The 15,407-nt window shown below is 44.2% G+C and overlaps 1 protein-coding gene across 1 annotated transcript in view; it reads left to right on the plus strand.

Annotated features, from left to right (window-relative positions):
• The window catches only part of CAMK1D (calcium/calmodulin dependent protein kinase ID), a gene marked incomplete at its 5' end in the record, with an annotated part of 208,691 nt that overhangs the window by 173,721 nt on the left and 19,563 nt on the right, over positions 1 to 15,407 (plus strand). The window contains 2 exon segments of the mRNA XM_084206841.1: positions 2,050 to 2,176; positions 10,265 to 10,340. Coding sequence (XP_084062967.1) covers positions 2,050 to 2,176; positions 10,265 to 10,340 — 203 coding nt within the window.

Genomic DNA, 15,407 nt, shown 5'->3' on the forward strand with positions numbered 1-15,407 from the left:
CTTTCTCTCTTTTTTTTGCAGATTTTTGTCAGTACCATATCAATTGTCAAAATGACTCATAAAATACAGTATATAAGGAACACCTGCTGTGAATTTCTGTTAGCAAAAACATACCATGATGAGAAAAACAGGGATATAATAAGACTTTAAATGTTTTCAAAATATCAAAATAAGTGTAAGGCTCAAAATGAAACTCTGGGAAAGAATCCACTCTGCAAAAATACAACCCATGAAACATCCATAACAATTATTTATTGTAATTATGTGTTTATTCAGATACCAAAATAGGACTTGCTGTGGTTGGTAAAAGCAGGTCTGGGCTCCAAGTCTCTCATCTAAGTAATGCAAGAGCAGATTAGAAGAGATGGCAGCAGGTGGTGTCTGGGGGGACATGGGGGGAACTCCAGGATGCACAAAATGAGTGAAAGGCTCAAGCAGCTCCTACCAAGTGGAGTTGGTACCAATTAACCAACTTGAGGAAACAGAATTCTTCTAAACAAGTTTGACTTTTAAATGTGTGGATTTCTTGGCCTTACTAAACGTGAGTATGTGGGAACCTGAGGTGACTTATCAGAAATTGTTAGTTAATAACTGCTTTTCCCTTAACTCCAAGTCTGCCAGCCCCTCAGCAGATCACAAGAGCTGCAGTAAAAATGAGGAGTGGCTCCAGCCTAGGGCAGAGCATGGCAGGAGACTGTAGTCCCTACAAGAGTGTCCACACTAGAAAGTCCAATTAAAGCACTGGGCTGGCAAGTTGTCATAAGAAACATAAATGGTGCAACCACATATTTATTTTTAGGAGCCAAATAATTTCCCTTTTCCCCTCGGCCCTGCTGGCCCTCAGCTGTGGCCATTGTGTCCCATGTTTCCACATGTCCCATGGGTGAAGCCATCCCTTGATGCTGGGGCTGGGGAGCAGGAATGGCTTTAACCTCCTGAATGGGGACATCACCCCCCAGCATTCCTTCATCCCCCCTTCCCCAGAGCAGATGGAGAAGGGAAGATGGATGCTGGTGCTGCTGAACTGTGGTTTCTCCTCCTCACAAATCCAAGCTTGGATGTGTCCCAGGGAGTCTGAGGATGCTGTGTGGCTGCAGCTGCTCCTCACCATTCCCTGGAGCACGCAGCAGGCTGTGTGTCAGCATCTGTGCCAGCTTTGGGCAAAAGCCTCCACCAAGGCTATCTGGAAACACTGGGTGCCCATTATTTCAGAGGTGGAGACCCAAAGGTCCCAAAGCCATCACCACCAGGCTGAGTGTGCAGCTGTGGAGCCTCTCATGAGCCCAGATGTTAAGCAGGGGAAGAAGAGGTGGCTCTCACAGCACCCAGCAAGAGTTTTGCTGTGCAGCAGCAGCTCACTCAGAACACGTGGATGCAGGGCTGTCTGCAGCAGGGGGAGGCTGGCTGGGCTCTCCAAGCTGCCTGACTCTGGTATAAAAAGTCACTGGGCTTTGTGGAGTGATCCTTGTTTTCTCTTGCCATAAACAAGTTGCTGTGCTTAGTGCTATAGCACATTTTTCCTTCAGCGTTTTCTCCCAATCAGCTCAAGCTGAAATATCCTCAAGTCTGTTAACTGTAAAGGCATTTCCTCTCTCAAAGCAGTTTGTTTCTAGTGGAGAAGATACTAAAATTCTCTAATACCTCCTGCTTTCCTTTTTCAAATACTGTATAAATTTTTTAGTACACTACCTGGATTTGCCATATTTGCTTGCTCTCAAGTGAATCCTTCTGTTTCACCACTCTGAAGTGAAAATGCATCAGACATATCTCACAAGTAAGGGATGAGCCTTAGGTCTTACTTGAGGTGCCAGAGGAGAAGTTTGTGGTCCCAGAAAAGCTGCTCAAAGCTCAGGGTGTCAAGGTCAGCCATTTGTTCTATACAGGAGTCTGCAGAGCATCTCCATGTAGGTTTTAAGAGCAACTCTTTAAACTTAGGGCAACCAAACTATGTTGGTGTATGGAGTGACTAGGGATTGTATTAAATGGGTCACCAGGTGTTGTTACTGAACTCACATACTCCAAACTCCTTTTGCTTGCTCTCCTTTCTAGCCTGAGAACCTGCTTTACTACAGCCAGGACGAGGAGTCAAAAATCATGATCAGTGACTTTGGATTGTCGAAGATGGAGGGTAAAGGAGATGTGATGTCCACAGCCTGTGGCACTCCTGGCTATGTTGGTAAGAGGTTTGCTTGTATTTTAGTGAAAATGAAATAATTCTCATTTTCTGGTGCTGGTACATGGTGCACATGAGATTTTACAGATGTTTGTTAGAATTTAGTGTTTGCCTGTGCTCTGTCTTGTGTGCTCTTCCCCTCTGGGGTACAATCCTGCAATCCAGCTCTGGGTTTGTGGGATTCCCTTTCATGTTTTCAGTCCTTTGTGGAATGAGTGTTCTCAAAGACCCTGCTTTAGCTACACCAGGAGCATGTGAAGAATAGCCTCAAATGTATTGCTCCTGCAAGCACCTAGGAAACCAAGAAGCTTTACCTAATGAAATGTCTTATTTTAATCACAAAGAATAGCATTTGCCAGATTCCTCTGGTAGAAGACAGTAAAATCAAAGAGCTGCATTTAGTCAGATATCCTGTTCAGTAATCCTCTGTTACAATCATGTTAAGTGACTGACTCAGATGTTAAAATGCAAAAGCTCTTTAGATCCTTGGGCCTTCCTGGACAGTGTTAAATTGTTTTCTGTCATTTATTCTTTGCTCTTCTGCCCATTTGGTAGTGATTGTACACGGCCACCTATTAGCAGCATGTTTACCAGCAGCCTCTAAAAACAGTTTAAGTAGCTGAAAGTGAGCATTAGATGGCATGTGGTGATGAGGTCTGTTTGAGCAAACACATTTAAAACCTCCCTTTGTGTACAAGACATCCATGAGCCTGTGCCTCCTGCTGCGCCAGGATCATCAGCTGAGGTGGGAAAATTAAACTCTGGGGTATCCATGGAACTGGCAGCAGATAGATTTCTCTCAGATCTTTCCAGCAGGAAGGACTGGATGCTTTCCAGCTGTCAGAAGCTCTTTTTACTTTGCAGCTGCCACCTCACCTCTTTTCATAGTTCTGATGATATCATGGTACAATGTGGTGGTGTTCACAGAGGTCCCAGGATGAGGGAAGAGATGGGAATCTTGACTCCATGTTACAGAAGGCTGATTTATTATTTTATGATATATATTGTATTAAAAGAAAATGATATATTAAAACTATGCTAAAAGAATAGAAGAAAGGATTTCATCAGAAGGCTTGAAAGGAATGGAATGATAATAAAATCTGACCAGAGAGTCTGAGACAGCTGGACTGTGATTGGCCATTAATTAAAAACAACCTCATGAGACCAATCCCAGATCCACCTGTTGCATTCCACAGCAGCAGACAATCATTGTTTACATTTCGTTCCTGAGGCCTCTCAGCTTCTCAGGAGAAAAAATCCTAGCAAAAGGATTTTTCATAGAATATGTCTGTGACAGTACAACAGCTCAGATTAGGTGATTATGACACAGTGATACAGATTTGTCACAGGTGCTTTTTATGGGCATCATCTTCACACCGTGCAGACACACAATAAAATCAGGAAAAGGAACAGATTCCTGTGCTTTTCCCATCAATGTTTTATTTTAACACATGGGCCAGGATGCACTCTGAGTAGCAATCCTGTGTAATCACACCAGACTGGAAATCTTCTCCCAAAGCAGTAGCAGGAATTGAGCTGAGACAGCGATTTTCATCACTTTTGCTGTCAGCTCTTCTGTCCCTATCAAACATGTTCTATTTTGCTCTGGAATGGGCACTGACTAGAACGAGTCTCCCGACACAGGAAAGCTTAGACAATGTTTGCTGAAGTGCTGGTAAAATGAGGGAGTGACTCTGCTTGGTCTCTGAGTGATCTCATGCAGCCTCTCATCATTGCTATTTACATGAGAAAACTTGCTGTTTCAGAGAGGAAGCTCTTGGAGGCTGTGACAGGAGCTGTAGTGCTTTGAGAGATGTTGGAGAGCTCTCATTACCCACGGTCTGGCCTCTGACGGCTGCACAAGTGCCTCCAGGCTTGTTGTTACCTTGCTGAACACAGGATTTACTCATCCTGGTTCAAGAGGTCATGGCCACTTATTTCTGAAGTGCTGACAGGACTTTTCCCCCTGCTTCACAAAGAAAACAGCTTTAAATATTTGTTCTATTTCTTTTTTTTTTCTTTTTTTTTTTTTCTGCACAAGATGCAGCTCCTCTTTGGTGCTGTACTTTTTTTTTTTAACATAATAGGTTGCTCAGACACCATTTTCCAAGCTCAGAAGGTTTTTGTTGCTGGTCACTGTGGTGATACCCACAAATGGTCCTCCTTGAGTGTTGATGTTGTGGCTTCTGCATGGGTGGTCTGCAACTTGCCCACCTCCAAAAGCTTTCACATCTTCCAGTGTCACTCCAGCTTGCAGCTCCTGCCAAGTGCCCTCAAGTCAAAGGAAGAGTCATTCCTCCTAATGGCACAGCATGGATAAAACTCCTCAGACAAATGGCACAGCCCCAGCCCATGCAGTGCCCTGTCTGCCACCTCCTTTGGTGTTTTGCCTTTTCTTTCCCACTTATTTTGCCTCAGGTTAAGTAGCACTCAGAGATTCATCACTTAAAACCAATTTCCTTTGCTTTTCTTCAGAGATAGGCAGAACACCCTATTTTCTAAGTTCTTACCAGAACTGATTATTTTTATCAGTGTAACCACTTTGCTTTTAAAGTGCTGGAAGAGGTTTAGGCACATATCACATGTCAAAGGCACCCAGGGCTCTGTTAAGTCATTGGGATCTGCTACAATTTATACTTCGTCTCCAGGAATGGGTCCAGTCAGATCCCACTTTGCAAAGTGCTGGACAAGAAGCAGACCTGATCTTAACTCGTGTCTGCTGCCCAAGAACTTGCAAGTATGCAACCCCCTGTCATTTCTGTCTAATTTCCTTGATCAGGATATACTTTCAACTCCTTCTGCTTCATTTTTTATCTCAACTTTTCTTATTTTCATCTGCAAAGAACAGTAGTATCTATAACACTAAATCCCTGTTTGTGTGGTCTGGAAATTTATTGAATAGGAAGGGTGTAATTATAATTAAATCCCTTAACAAATATCAGTTTTCTTTCTGAAAATCAAAATATCACTTTTCAAATTGGACTATATCTGAAATGTGCATGGCCAGTGGGGCATTAGGACTGCAGCTTTTAAAGCTCTGCCTTGCAGATTAAATTACTGTCAAGAGTTCTGAGTTCTTATTTTTTCAGGAATTTTATCAGAGATTTTGGCCCTGTGATGAAAAGCTGATGGTTCAGATAATTTAACCCAATTATCTGAGCCACTTTTGTTAAGAGGCCAATCTAAATGTTTGCTTATTGAAAAAGGGGATCTGACAACACAACCTCTTCTAAGAAGGTCTTGCATTTTCTTATTGCTTACCATTCTTATCCACATTTCTTATGGAAGGAGTCTGGGTGATGAGCTGGGATTAGACACCCAACTTTTAGATAGCAGCTGAACTGGGAAAGGTGAGGCAGCTTGTGTGGCTCATGAGCCCACTGCCCAATGTGGAGAAGAAGTGGTGTTTTCAAATCCCTGAGTGATGTGTGTGATTATGGGCAAGATCCCAAGAATCCATCAGTGATTTATCATTTTAAACATCATGGATTTGGGCTGGTCAGCTCTTGGCCTTAGATAGTAACTCGGTTTTGGTGTAGGAGCTGTTCAAACCTGCCTGAAAATGAGCCATCCCTGAGGTGTGTCAAGCTGGGCACCCACCAGGAGGTGACTCCAGTCACTCAGCAAATTCTTCTGAAGAGATTTTGGATGTTTGGGAATTGGGTCTCACTGAGTGACTTTCCATGAGAGGTGGTCCCTCAAAAGCTTTGGTTATTTCTGCAGATGGAACTTAGATATCAAGACACTTGAAAAGCTATTAAAAAATGTTAGCAAGCCTGTCTGAGGCAATCTGCTCTCATTTTGCAGAAGCACAGATTTATGAGCTGTGTTTGTGGCTGACTAATATGCTAATCCTACTGAGATTTAAAATTCTTGCTCTGAGTCCCAATCCCTCTTCAAGTAAAATTTTCTCCTACTTCCCTGCCATACAAACTCAGGGCTGGATCCTGGATATGTGGCTGGTCCCTGTACACCCCACCTCACTCCCTGTTCTCATTTTCTGTAGTGCTTTTATCAAAGGTCATTTCACAACTTTCATCTCTGCTCTGCCAGAAATCCGGTATTTTCAGATCTCACCAAAGCCACCTCTTCCTCAGCATTTAAGTAAGCAATAGATTTCCATGTTGAATTTTGACCTATTTGGTATCCTTTGAGTCAAAGGGTGGAAAATATTCAAAAAGCCTTCAGAATATCCTTATTAGCCATAAGCTATTTCAGGAGCCTTTAGGCAGTATCATGAGTAATCAAGTAAAGATAAAGCATGGGAATCACTCTGAACAGGGTTTGCTCAGGCAGAAGCACGTGACAATTTCTCAGCTCTGTTGCCAAATCCTGACAAAAGATTTGTGTTACCCTCTGCTAAGCATAAACTGCATCATTACCCACGGCAGATACCTAAATCTGACTCAGCAACATGAAATAAGAATGACAGGAGCACAGCAAGTCAGCAATACTGCACTGAAACCCTGCAGTAAACACCCTTCAGAAAAACCCTCAAACTTCAGTCTTGGCTGACCAGACCAAGATGAACACTGGAGGAAATGTGTGAAAAAATGGAAAGAAGTTGTTTTCACCCCAGGATTCAGTGGAAGAAGGACTCTGGTTTTGTGGTGAAGCTTCTTCATGTGCATCTCAGGCTGTTTGCAGTGTGAGGAGGGCACTTGGAAGGGTTTGACTTCAGGAGAGGGGCTGGGTTGGCCCTTTGTGTGCAGCACGAGCTGTAATGAGGAACAGGCACCCTCAAGACTTGTGCAGTCTGATCAACAGGCTTAAAGTATCAGAGCAATCCCCATCCCCTGAGCTCTTTGCAGCAACGTGGATTGCAGTTTTTGGCATCCAGCAGCTGCATTTTTAGGGGGTTTATTAGCATAGCTGTGCTCGCTGAGGGGATGGCACAGTGCTCTGAAAGGGTTCCCAGTGTTCTGCTCTGCACCTTTTCTTAAAACCTCCATTTGAAACAAGCCTTAGAAGTTTTTCTCTTATTAAAAGCAAAATATAACTCAACCAAAAAGAAGCTGGCTGCAAGACAGCAGGATCATCTGGGGAAGCACATCTTCATGTCCCTGAAGGTGGAATGAGCCCCCACCTTGTACCTGGCACTGTGGCAATGCTGATTCAGCCTGAAACACCTTCCTGGATGTGATGAAGGGTCCAGGTTTGCTCCTCTGGTTTCCCTGTCTGGGTGACTGTGGCCACACTCTCTTCTCAGAGAGCAGCAGGCACAACTTCCCAGGGATTTTTTCCTGGGAAGGCAGTGAGGAGCACAGAGAGAAGAAGAGAAAACAATTCTTATCTTTATTGACTGCTCCTGTTGTTTGGCACATGTGGAATGTGTGTAATGGAGATTGTTTAGCCAAAGTGATTTGTCAGTTGGATTCTGCTGGGGATTGTTTTGTTTCCTTGGCCAGCTGGGTCCAAGCTGTGTCCTGACTGTCTCAGACAGTCATGGGTTTTTCTTTAGTATCTTTTGTATAGTATAGAATACTATAGTCATAGTATCTCTTTAGTATAGTTATAGTATTAATGTAATATAGTGTAGTGTTAATAAAGCAATTGTTCAGCATTCTGAACCATGGAATCAGAGCACATTATTCTCAGCATCAGGGGCTCCCTTCATCCAAGAGGTGACCACTGCTTGTGGTCTGAGCCCAGAGTGATTCCCTGGGGATGTGTGACAGTGGAAGCCATTGCTCAGCTGGCATCTCCCCAGCTCCAGAAATGGAGATTTGGTTTTTTCCTTCTCCTTTCTGCTGTTTTGTCTCCCCAGCTGTCTGTGTTGATCCTTTAGTGCTGTCAGCTCCTGGAGTTTCTTCACTGTGTCTCCCTCCTGCTTTTGCCTCTGGCACTGATCTGCCTTCATTCCTGAGAGCTTCTCTGACTTGTTTTTCAGCTCATTAAATATTTCCGTTGTTCCGTGCATCAGAGACAGATGATGCTGAGTTGTGTCCTCCTGCTCCTCTCTGCTTATTGGAATAAAAATCAAAAGCAGCCATTTGGCCTTAAAATAAGTATTTAAACCTCCTACCTTTCTTTGTTAGAGCTTACCCTGTATTGTTCTTACTTGTTTCAGAGCTGCCATCCAGAGCAGCAGCTATCAGTGCTCTTCACTCCTTTAAAACAGACAGAAATGCCCCAGCACAGCTTTGATGTTTTAAGAGGGAAAATCTTTATATAGTTCACATCCCCTCATCTCAGAATTGTTTTCTGTTATGTTAATGTGGCATATCTGTATAATGTCAGGAGCTCACTGGTGCTCAGCAGCCATTTGCATAATATTTCCTTTAGGAGCTATGAGATGTGTAATGTTTACCAGTCTTGAAAGTTATGTAAACAGGCACAGACAGTCAAAGGCAGAAGAGAATGTGAATAAAACACTGGGAATTTGGAAGGACTGAAGAGTTGGAAGACATCTAAGTACATAAAGACAGAAGAACATTAACTCCCTTCTTCCTCATACTTTGTCACAAAATTTGATTACAAGGGATGGAACAAAACAGGAAACTGTCTCATTTCTTATGCAGTGGTCCCAATTTCCAGTTCACATACAGTGGTCCCAATTTGCTGAATGACTTGAAAATTGGAGTGGTATTTAACCTGTGCTGCAGATTGGGACACATCCCAATCTTTCAGAGTCTTCATAATGTGGTCACACCTATAATTTTACCCACATTCCCCTGAATTTTCTTCAGTTCTGCAACATGTCCCTGGTGAATTTGACCCTTTCCATCATTGCTCTGCTTGTGGAAATGCAGATGCCCTCACCTGCCTCATGCACTCTCCTTCTTCAGTCCCATTTGTGAGCCCTCATGCCAAAGCACTAGAAAGTCTTTTTTTATTCTCATTGTCTCTTTTTGTTCCACACCTTGCTGGCAGTATTGACCTTAGCTTTTTTTTTTTTGTTGGCTTGTCTGGATTAAGAAGATAAATCTTTGGAGAGTCCTACCAGTACAACAGAGGATAGGTAGCTACTAAATGTGAGGCTTGAGTTTTAATATATCTCTGTGTTTCACAATTTGTTTTCTGCTCTTCTTCACTAAGTACTTTGGTGCTGGAGAGACTCCTAGCAGAGGAAGGTGTGACTCCCAAGAAATACTTTTGTTGGGATTTGTCACTTCATTACTTTTTTCCAGCATTTGAACTCCAAATTTCTCAAAGGAAGACTGTACTTTTTAAAACCCAGTGGGGCATTCCCAGCTTTAGGAATGCCACAATTAGTGATTTCTTGCATTATTGTGGACGTTTTGCTTTGAAAAAGGCAAAAGCTTCTTTACATGAAAAAGATTAGGGTCACAGGGGTTTAAAATTTAGGTTTAAGCATTTGCACTACAAGGTCCCAACAGGGAAAACATAACACTTCAGGATTCCAAACAAAAAAATACACCTTTTTAAGTCTCAGTAGTATAAGATAGTAAAGCAGATCCACAAGGAGTTTAATAAATTCCCAGGCTCTTGCTTCTAGCAAAATTCAGACTATGATGGTTGTAGAGAGGCAGGAGGCTCAGTTCCTTTGTGCACATGTGCAATTCCTGCAGCTTTCCATTTCTCCCCCTGAGTGTCTGTGTTCCCAGAGGCAGAAGGACAAATAAATGACTCCCTCTGACTCTGACATCCAGCAGGCTTTGGAAGGCAGCTGCTGGAAGAAGTGGTGGCTGCTCTCCTTCCTCTCCTGCAGATGTAGCTTATCTGCTCCCTGACTCACTGCCCTCTCTGAGCTGCCTCTGGAGCTGGCAGAGCAGGGCTGTGATGCTGTCAGGGAGAATGTGCATCGCTGCACCCGCGCAAAGCTCGGCCCCATTCTCCTCCTAAACAGGGAGGTGATGGCCCTCTGCCTCTCACACATTTTTCTGTGCTTTGTTTTGTTTTCTGTGCCTGGAGATTAAAAAAAAAAAGTGAATTTGCTCTGCTTTCAGAGTCATCCTTTCTCGCGAGCATGTGACCTTCAAAAACCTCAGGACACATTTGCCAACACAAGGGTTATGAGTGGAGAGCAAAACAAGGTCTTGGGGGTCTCCACCTTTCAGAGTCCTGCCTTTTGACCATATTCAAATGTCTGGCCTTATAACACATGCTTGTTTGGCTTTTTCTTTCCAGCTCCTGAAGTGCTGGCCCAGAAGCCCTACAGCAAAGCCGTGGACTGCTGGTCCATCGGGGTCATCGCCTACATCCTGTGAGTACCCTGCAGAGCTGGCACCTGGGGACTGCAGCTTGCTCTCCCTCCATGGGGTCACCTGCTTAGCCTGGGCAAAATAACTAACTCACCCCTGACACTTGTGATGCAGGGGAGCACGTGCCCTGGACCCCTCCTCTCGTGTTTCTGTGGTTGAGGTGATTTTTGAGGTATTACAAAGTCTTTTTTCCCAGCCTCACGACCAAAGAAAAAGTCGAGATTTTTGCTTTTCAAGGTTGTTTATCTTTTCTTATTTATTACATTCTTTCTCTGACCTGCTGAGGTCTGTCCAGCAGGTCAGGTTGTGGCACAGCTTTTTATACTAAGAACTACGTGTATTTTATTTACAATAATTTTACAATACTTATTACCTACGTTAGAGTGTCTATTTCTATTTTAAACCAATCAGAAGTGTTACTATCACAGCAGAAGATGGAGGACAAGAAGAAGGACAGGACATGCCCAGATTCCTCCATCTTGCCTCTTGAACCCCCATTCTAAAACCCCAAAATTCTGCTTTTTCACCCTGTGACAAATTCACTATCATTCTATTCAAACTCTTGTGGCTTGTAACTCCTCACACAAAGTTGGTGATTGTTTCCATGGACTAAAATCAAAGGCACAGGTGTTTTTGACTCTGTGCCAAGGGCTCTGAGCCCCCTGCCAGGGTCTCGAGTCACCCAGGGCAGCCAGAGGAATGTCCTGGGTCCTGACAACCTCCCAGCTGCATAGAGGCTGAAATTTGAGCAAAAGTGGTAGGAAATGGACTAGCACCCTCCAGCCATCAAAATCCTTGCTCCCACCAGAACTGCACTGTGTGCAGTAATGTGGGCTTGTCCAGGTTGGGACATGATTGAAGTTATTGTTGTCCCCTGCTCAGACTGGCTTTGAGAAGAAACAAATCTGGCTGTGTCCACTGAGCTGCCACAGAGACAAATGTCTTTTTCTGACAGCATTACCACTGCTTTATTTTTTTTCCTTTTCCATTTTACACGACTGTCACAACTGTTCTACAAGACTGAAGGAAAAAGCAGCTCCAATAAGGCACAGCATTAAAGCATTCCTACTTTGTTCCCTTTTTCCTTATGCAGACATTTCATGGCTTGTCAACATGAATAACTTTTTGATGGTGCTGTAGAACTATTTTTGCCAGGACATACCTCATTGCTGTGCTATCCACTCTGTACAATGTTCATTCTTTACATTTGCATTACATTTGCATAATTTATATGCTACCCAAAACAAGGAGGTTTTATATTAAATAGCATAGGAAGGCAGCTTGGTTTATTGCGTGTGTGTTTGTTTATTTAAACCAAAATCCTGCCTGAAAACATTAGTTTTATGACTGTCTATTTTGAAAACTTGTTGAGTACAAAACTTACATGGGAATAGATTTCTCTTGGAGCAGCCATCAATAGCAGGATGCAAAAAGCTTTTGCTAAACAAAGCAAAAATCAACAGTGCTGATTCTGACTTTAGTCCAAAGCCCAGTGGGACCTACTACAGCAGTGAGGAAGAGCACAGACATGCCAAATTACCTTGAAGGCTGCCTCACAAACCCTTCCTTAGTGCTCCTTTAGATGCAGGTGGTGTGTGCTGACTCAAAGTTACCTTTTTTCACAACCAGATCTGATCGTGGAAGTCCTAAGGGATGGGATTTTTGACACAGTCAGTCCTTGCCAGCCATGGCAGGACTCATTGGAGTCTTTTCTGACTCTCTTTTGGGACTTAGCTGAATACCAGCTTCAGAGAGTGGGAAAAGGAGGATGCAGGTGGGAGATAGCACCACTCTCCCTCACATCCAGGCTCAGCTGCTGCCTGGGTTCTGTTTGTTGCCAAATATCCACCATGGAAATGTGTCCATCTGGCAGCCCAGGGGAGGGCTGGGAGCTGTTTCATGTGGCTGCCTGGAGATAAACCTGGCTCTGCTTTCCTCCAGGTTGTCAGTCCCATGTGTCCCTGGCTCATGCACCAAAGGTCTTTTGTGCTGGCAGACCTGTGCTCTTATTTCACTTGTTGCTTTCATGGGTCTTGCTGGGGAATGGGGCTGAGACCGTGCTAGGCAATGTGTCCTCCACATCCAGTTCATGAGCACTGCTTCAACAGGTGGAAGACTTTAATCTCCTCTATAATCTTTCCCCCTTCCTAAGCAAGGCTGCTCTTTCTGCAAGGTTCAGCTCTGTTTCCTGCTCTGTTTTCCAAATCAGCATGTGCTCAGCTTGTCGGGCAAGGCATGCACACTCCTCAAATTTAAATTCCCTATTCACTACACAGGGAATTCCCAGCCCAGAAGGCTTAAATCATCTCAGTAAGAATGAGCCTCTATGAATTCCTGTTTGCAGGACAAGGAAACCTTTTCAGGGTTTCTGTGCTTCAGGTAATAAGGTCTTGATTTGTATTTTGTACAGCCCAGATAAGTGGCAATAACACATTGCTGTAGAAGGAGCCTGTTAATGTCTTTGCCAGATTGTTACAGCTTGGGTGGGATTGGGTCTGAGACCAAACCAGCTCTTTCAATGTGTAAGCCACATCCTTCAGCTCCTGTAGCAGTCAGCAGCACTCCTGGGCTCCCTTTGGTTAGCCCCCCCCAGCCCATGGCATCAGGGGCACTTCAGAGTCACTGGGCACCTCAGCCCAGCCTGAGTGGATGCCAGCAGCCATTTCACCAGGGTGGGCTGTTCAGTGGCCTAAACTTGCACATTTAGTGCCATGCTGGGGGGTCCAGGGCAGCCACATGGATTTGGAAAATGTCACACATTGCAGAGACCTTCCATCTGGAGAGGCAGATGGACCCAAGCCCGAGACCATGGGCCGTGTCAAACAGCACCAGATGCTCGTGCTGGGGTGACTGGATCACACCCTGCTCCCTGCTCAGAGCCCCGCTCCCACAGTGGGGATTCAGCTGCTCTGTGGTACAGTTACATCCCTCTCCAGCCTCCCCTGACTCCATCTCTGCTGAGTGCAATGTGATCTGAGAAACCCAGCCCACACTTCACATGTCCCAGCCTTGGTCTGGATTTCATCCTTGCTTCCAGGAAGAGCCAGAAGCTGCTGGTGTGGTCTCCTAAGAAAGTGAATGTCTGGAATACAGTAAAAAGAGAGGGAGGAGGAGGGTCCTTCCCTAAGGAATTATCCCTGGTGGGGTGTCTGGCACAGCCAGTGATGGGCACTGGTTTAACACGCAGGTTTGTGGCCTCAGCAGTGTCAGTGGGAGCTCCCAGTGTGACATGGCACTGAGATGCCACAGGGACCAGCAGCACAAGGACCTGGTGAAATGCTGGGAGTTAAAGCTGCCCTGAGCAGGAGTTATTAGCTCCAATATGTAGCTGCACCCTTTTGGATATGCCATTTCCAGCTCCACAGTCAGCACAGCTGGAGCTGCTTGCACATGCCCAAACCAGCTGGAGATGCATTTCTGCACATGGCAATCCGAGCACAACGTCCTGCTTCACCTCCTCACCCCTCCCACAGATCCTCACTGACACCCTGGACAGACTGTTGTCATTTAGGAAGATGGAAACTCAAAGGAAACCAGCAGAGAAGTCAGGCATAAATTAAAGATGCTTTGAGCTAATATTACTACAAGTGGTTTGAGTGCCTCTAGAGCCGAGCTCAGTCTCACTTGAGAGCCCTCAGTTTGACACTGGAAGAACAAACTGTTTCTGTGGCACTGATGCTGTAGAGAAATATTTGTTTCCGTGATTCTGTCTTGGGACAGAATACTTCTGTTTCGGTGCCAGTCTCCAATGCTTCTCCTTAATGACAGCCAGATTGCAGAGGCTGCACCAGTGGAGTTTTTATCAAAACCAGTTTTGCATGAGAAGTCATTATTCACAAAAACTAATTTTAGAGCCTGAAATTTCCTGTTATTCCAATTGCAGTATTTCTCAATTTGAAACAGCCTCGCTGTTGAGCTCAGCCTTCCACTTGTCACAAGGTAGTCTTGATAATGTGTCCAGCCTTAAAATATAAAGCATAAGAAGAGCAAGAGACTTCACTGGATTCCCAGCAGCTGGATTTGGGGCCTTTCTGGGTCAGATAAGGGATTACAAAAGCTTGGGGGAAGTACTGATCACATGCATACCTTATATAGAGAAGATTAGGTTAATTTATGCAAAAAATAGAAAATCATGTTTTGAAGCTGGAAAATAACCTGGGGTGCTCTGCCTCAGCCCCTGGTTATCCACAGTCTTCTGCAATAGGTCAAACACATTTTGCCTTGAATTTTCTTCTGTTTCCATTCACTGTTTGGACAGGGAGTTACTGGCTTGTTATTGTTTATAAAAAATTACCTATCTGGAGATAAATCTTGGATCCAACTTTCACACTTTGCTGCTGAGCTGCTTTTGATTCTCAAGTAGATGTGCATGAATCATCTGTGGTGTTTGTATGGAAAGATTAACCAGGGACAGGACAAAGCATATTGTGCCAAAAAGAAGTTTCCACCATCACCCTAGGAGTCACCATTGGGAAAAAGTGGTCAGTCATCTTTCCTGCTTTGCATCACACACAAACCTAAGCAAAAAAGTGAGGAATAACTTACTTGCTCAGCACTGGAAGGAGAAACAGTGGTGGCAGAGGACACAGGCATTTTGGGTTGCTCAAGAAAACTCAGCTAACATTGGGAAAACAGCCCCAAATGATCATTCCTCATTGCTTGCTTCTTACTTTGTCTGTAATTCCCCTGCTGATATGTCCTTGTCCACAGCTTTGTGGGGGCACCAGTGTCAGCCAATATGAGGGACTGTTCCCAGAATATACAAAAGAAATACATGTGTTTATCCCTATAAATAGAGCTTGGATGACTTCCCACACCATTCATCTCAGGTCTTTGAGTAGCTACTGAATTCTTTGTTCTAATCTAGCTGTAAAATTGTTTGTAAAACTCACCCTGGGGGCTCTTGTGTTACAGACTGGACACTGACCATGGGAATGAGTTATTTAGCCTTTAGTATCACCTCCAATAATGGGATCTGCAGGGGTTTTCTTTCTCTGCCTGGTGAAGAAAAGATATTCCTGCTATTCCTCTTGTGGTCTCAGGATCACTTTTAGAAATTACTTCTGGCA

The sequence above is a fragment of the Fringilla coelebs genome (genome assembly GCF_963513975.1).
Source record: "Fringilla coelebs genome assembly, chromosome: 5".
Classification (NCBI taxonomy): Eukaryota; Metazoa; Chordata; class Aves; order Passeriformes; family Fringillidae; genus Fringilla; species Fringilla coelebs.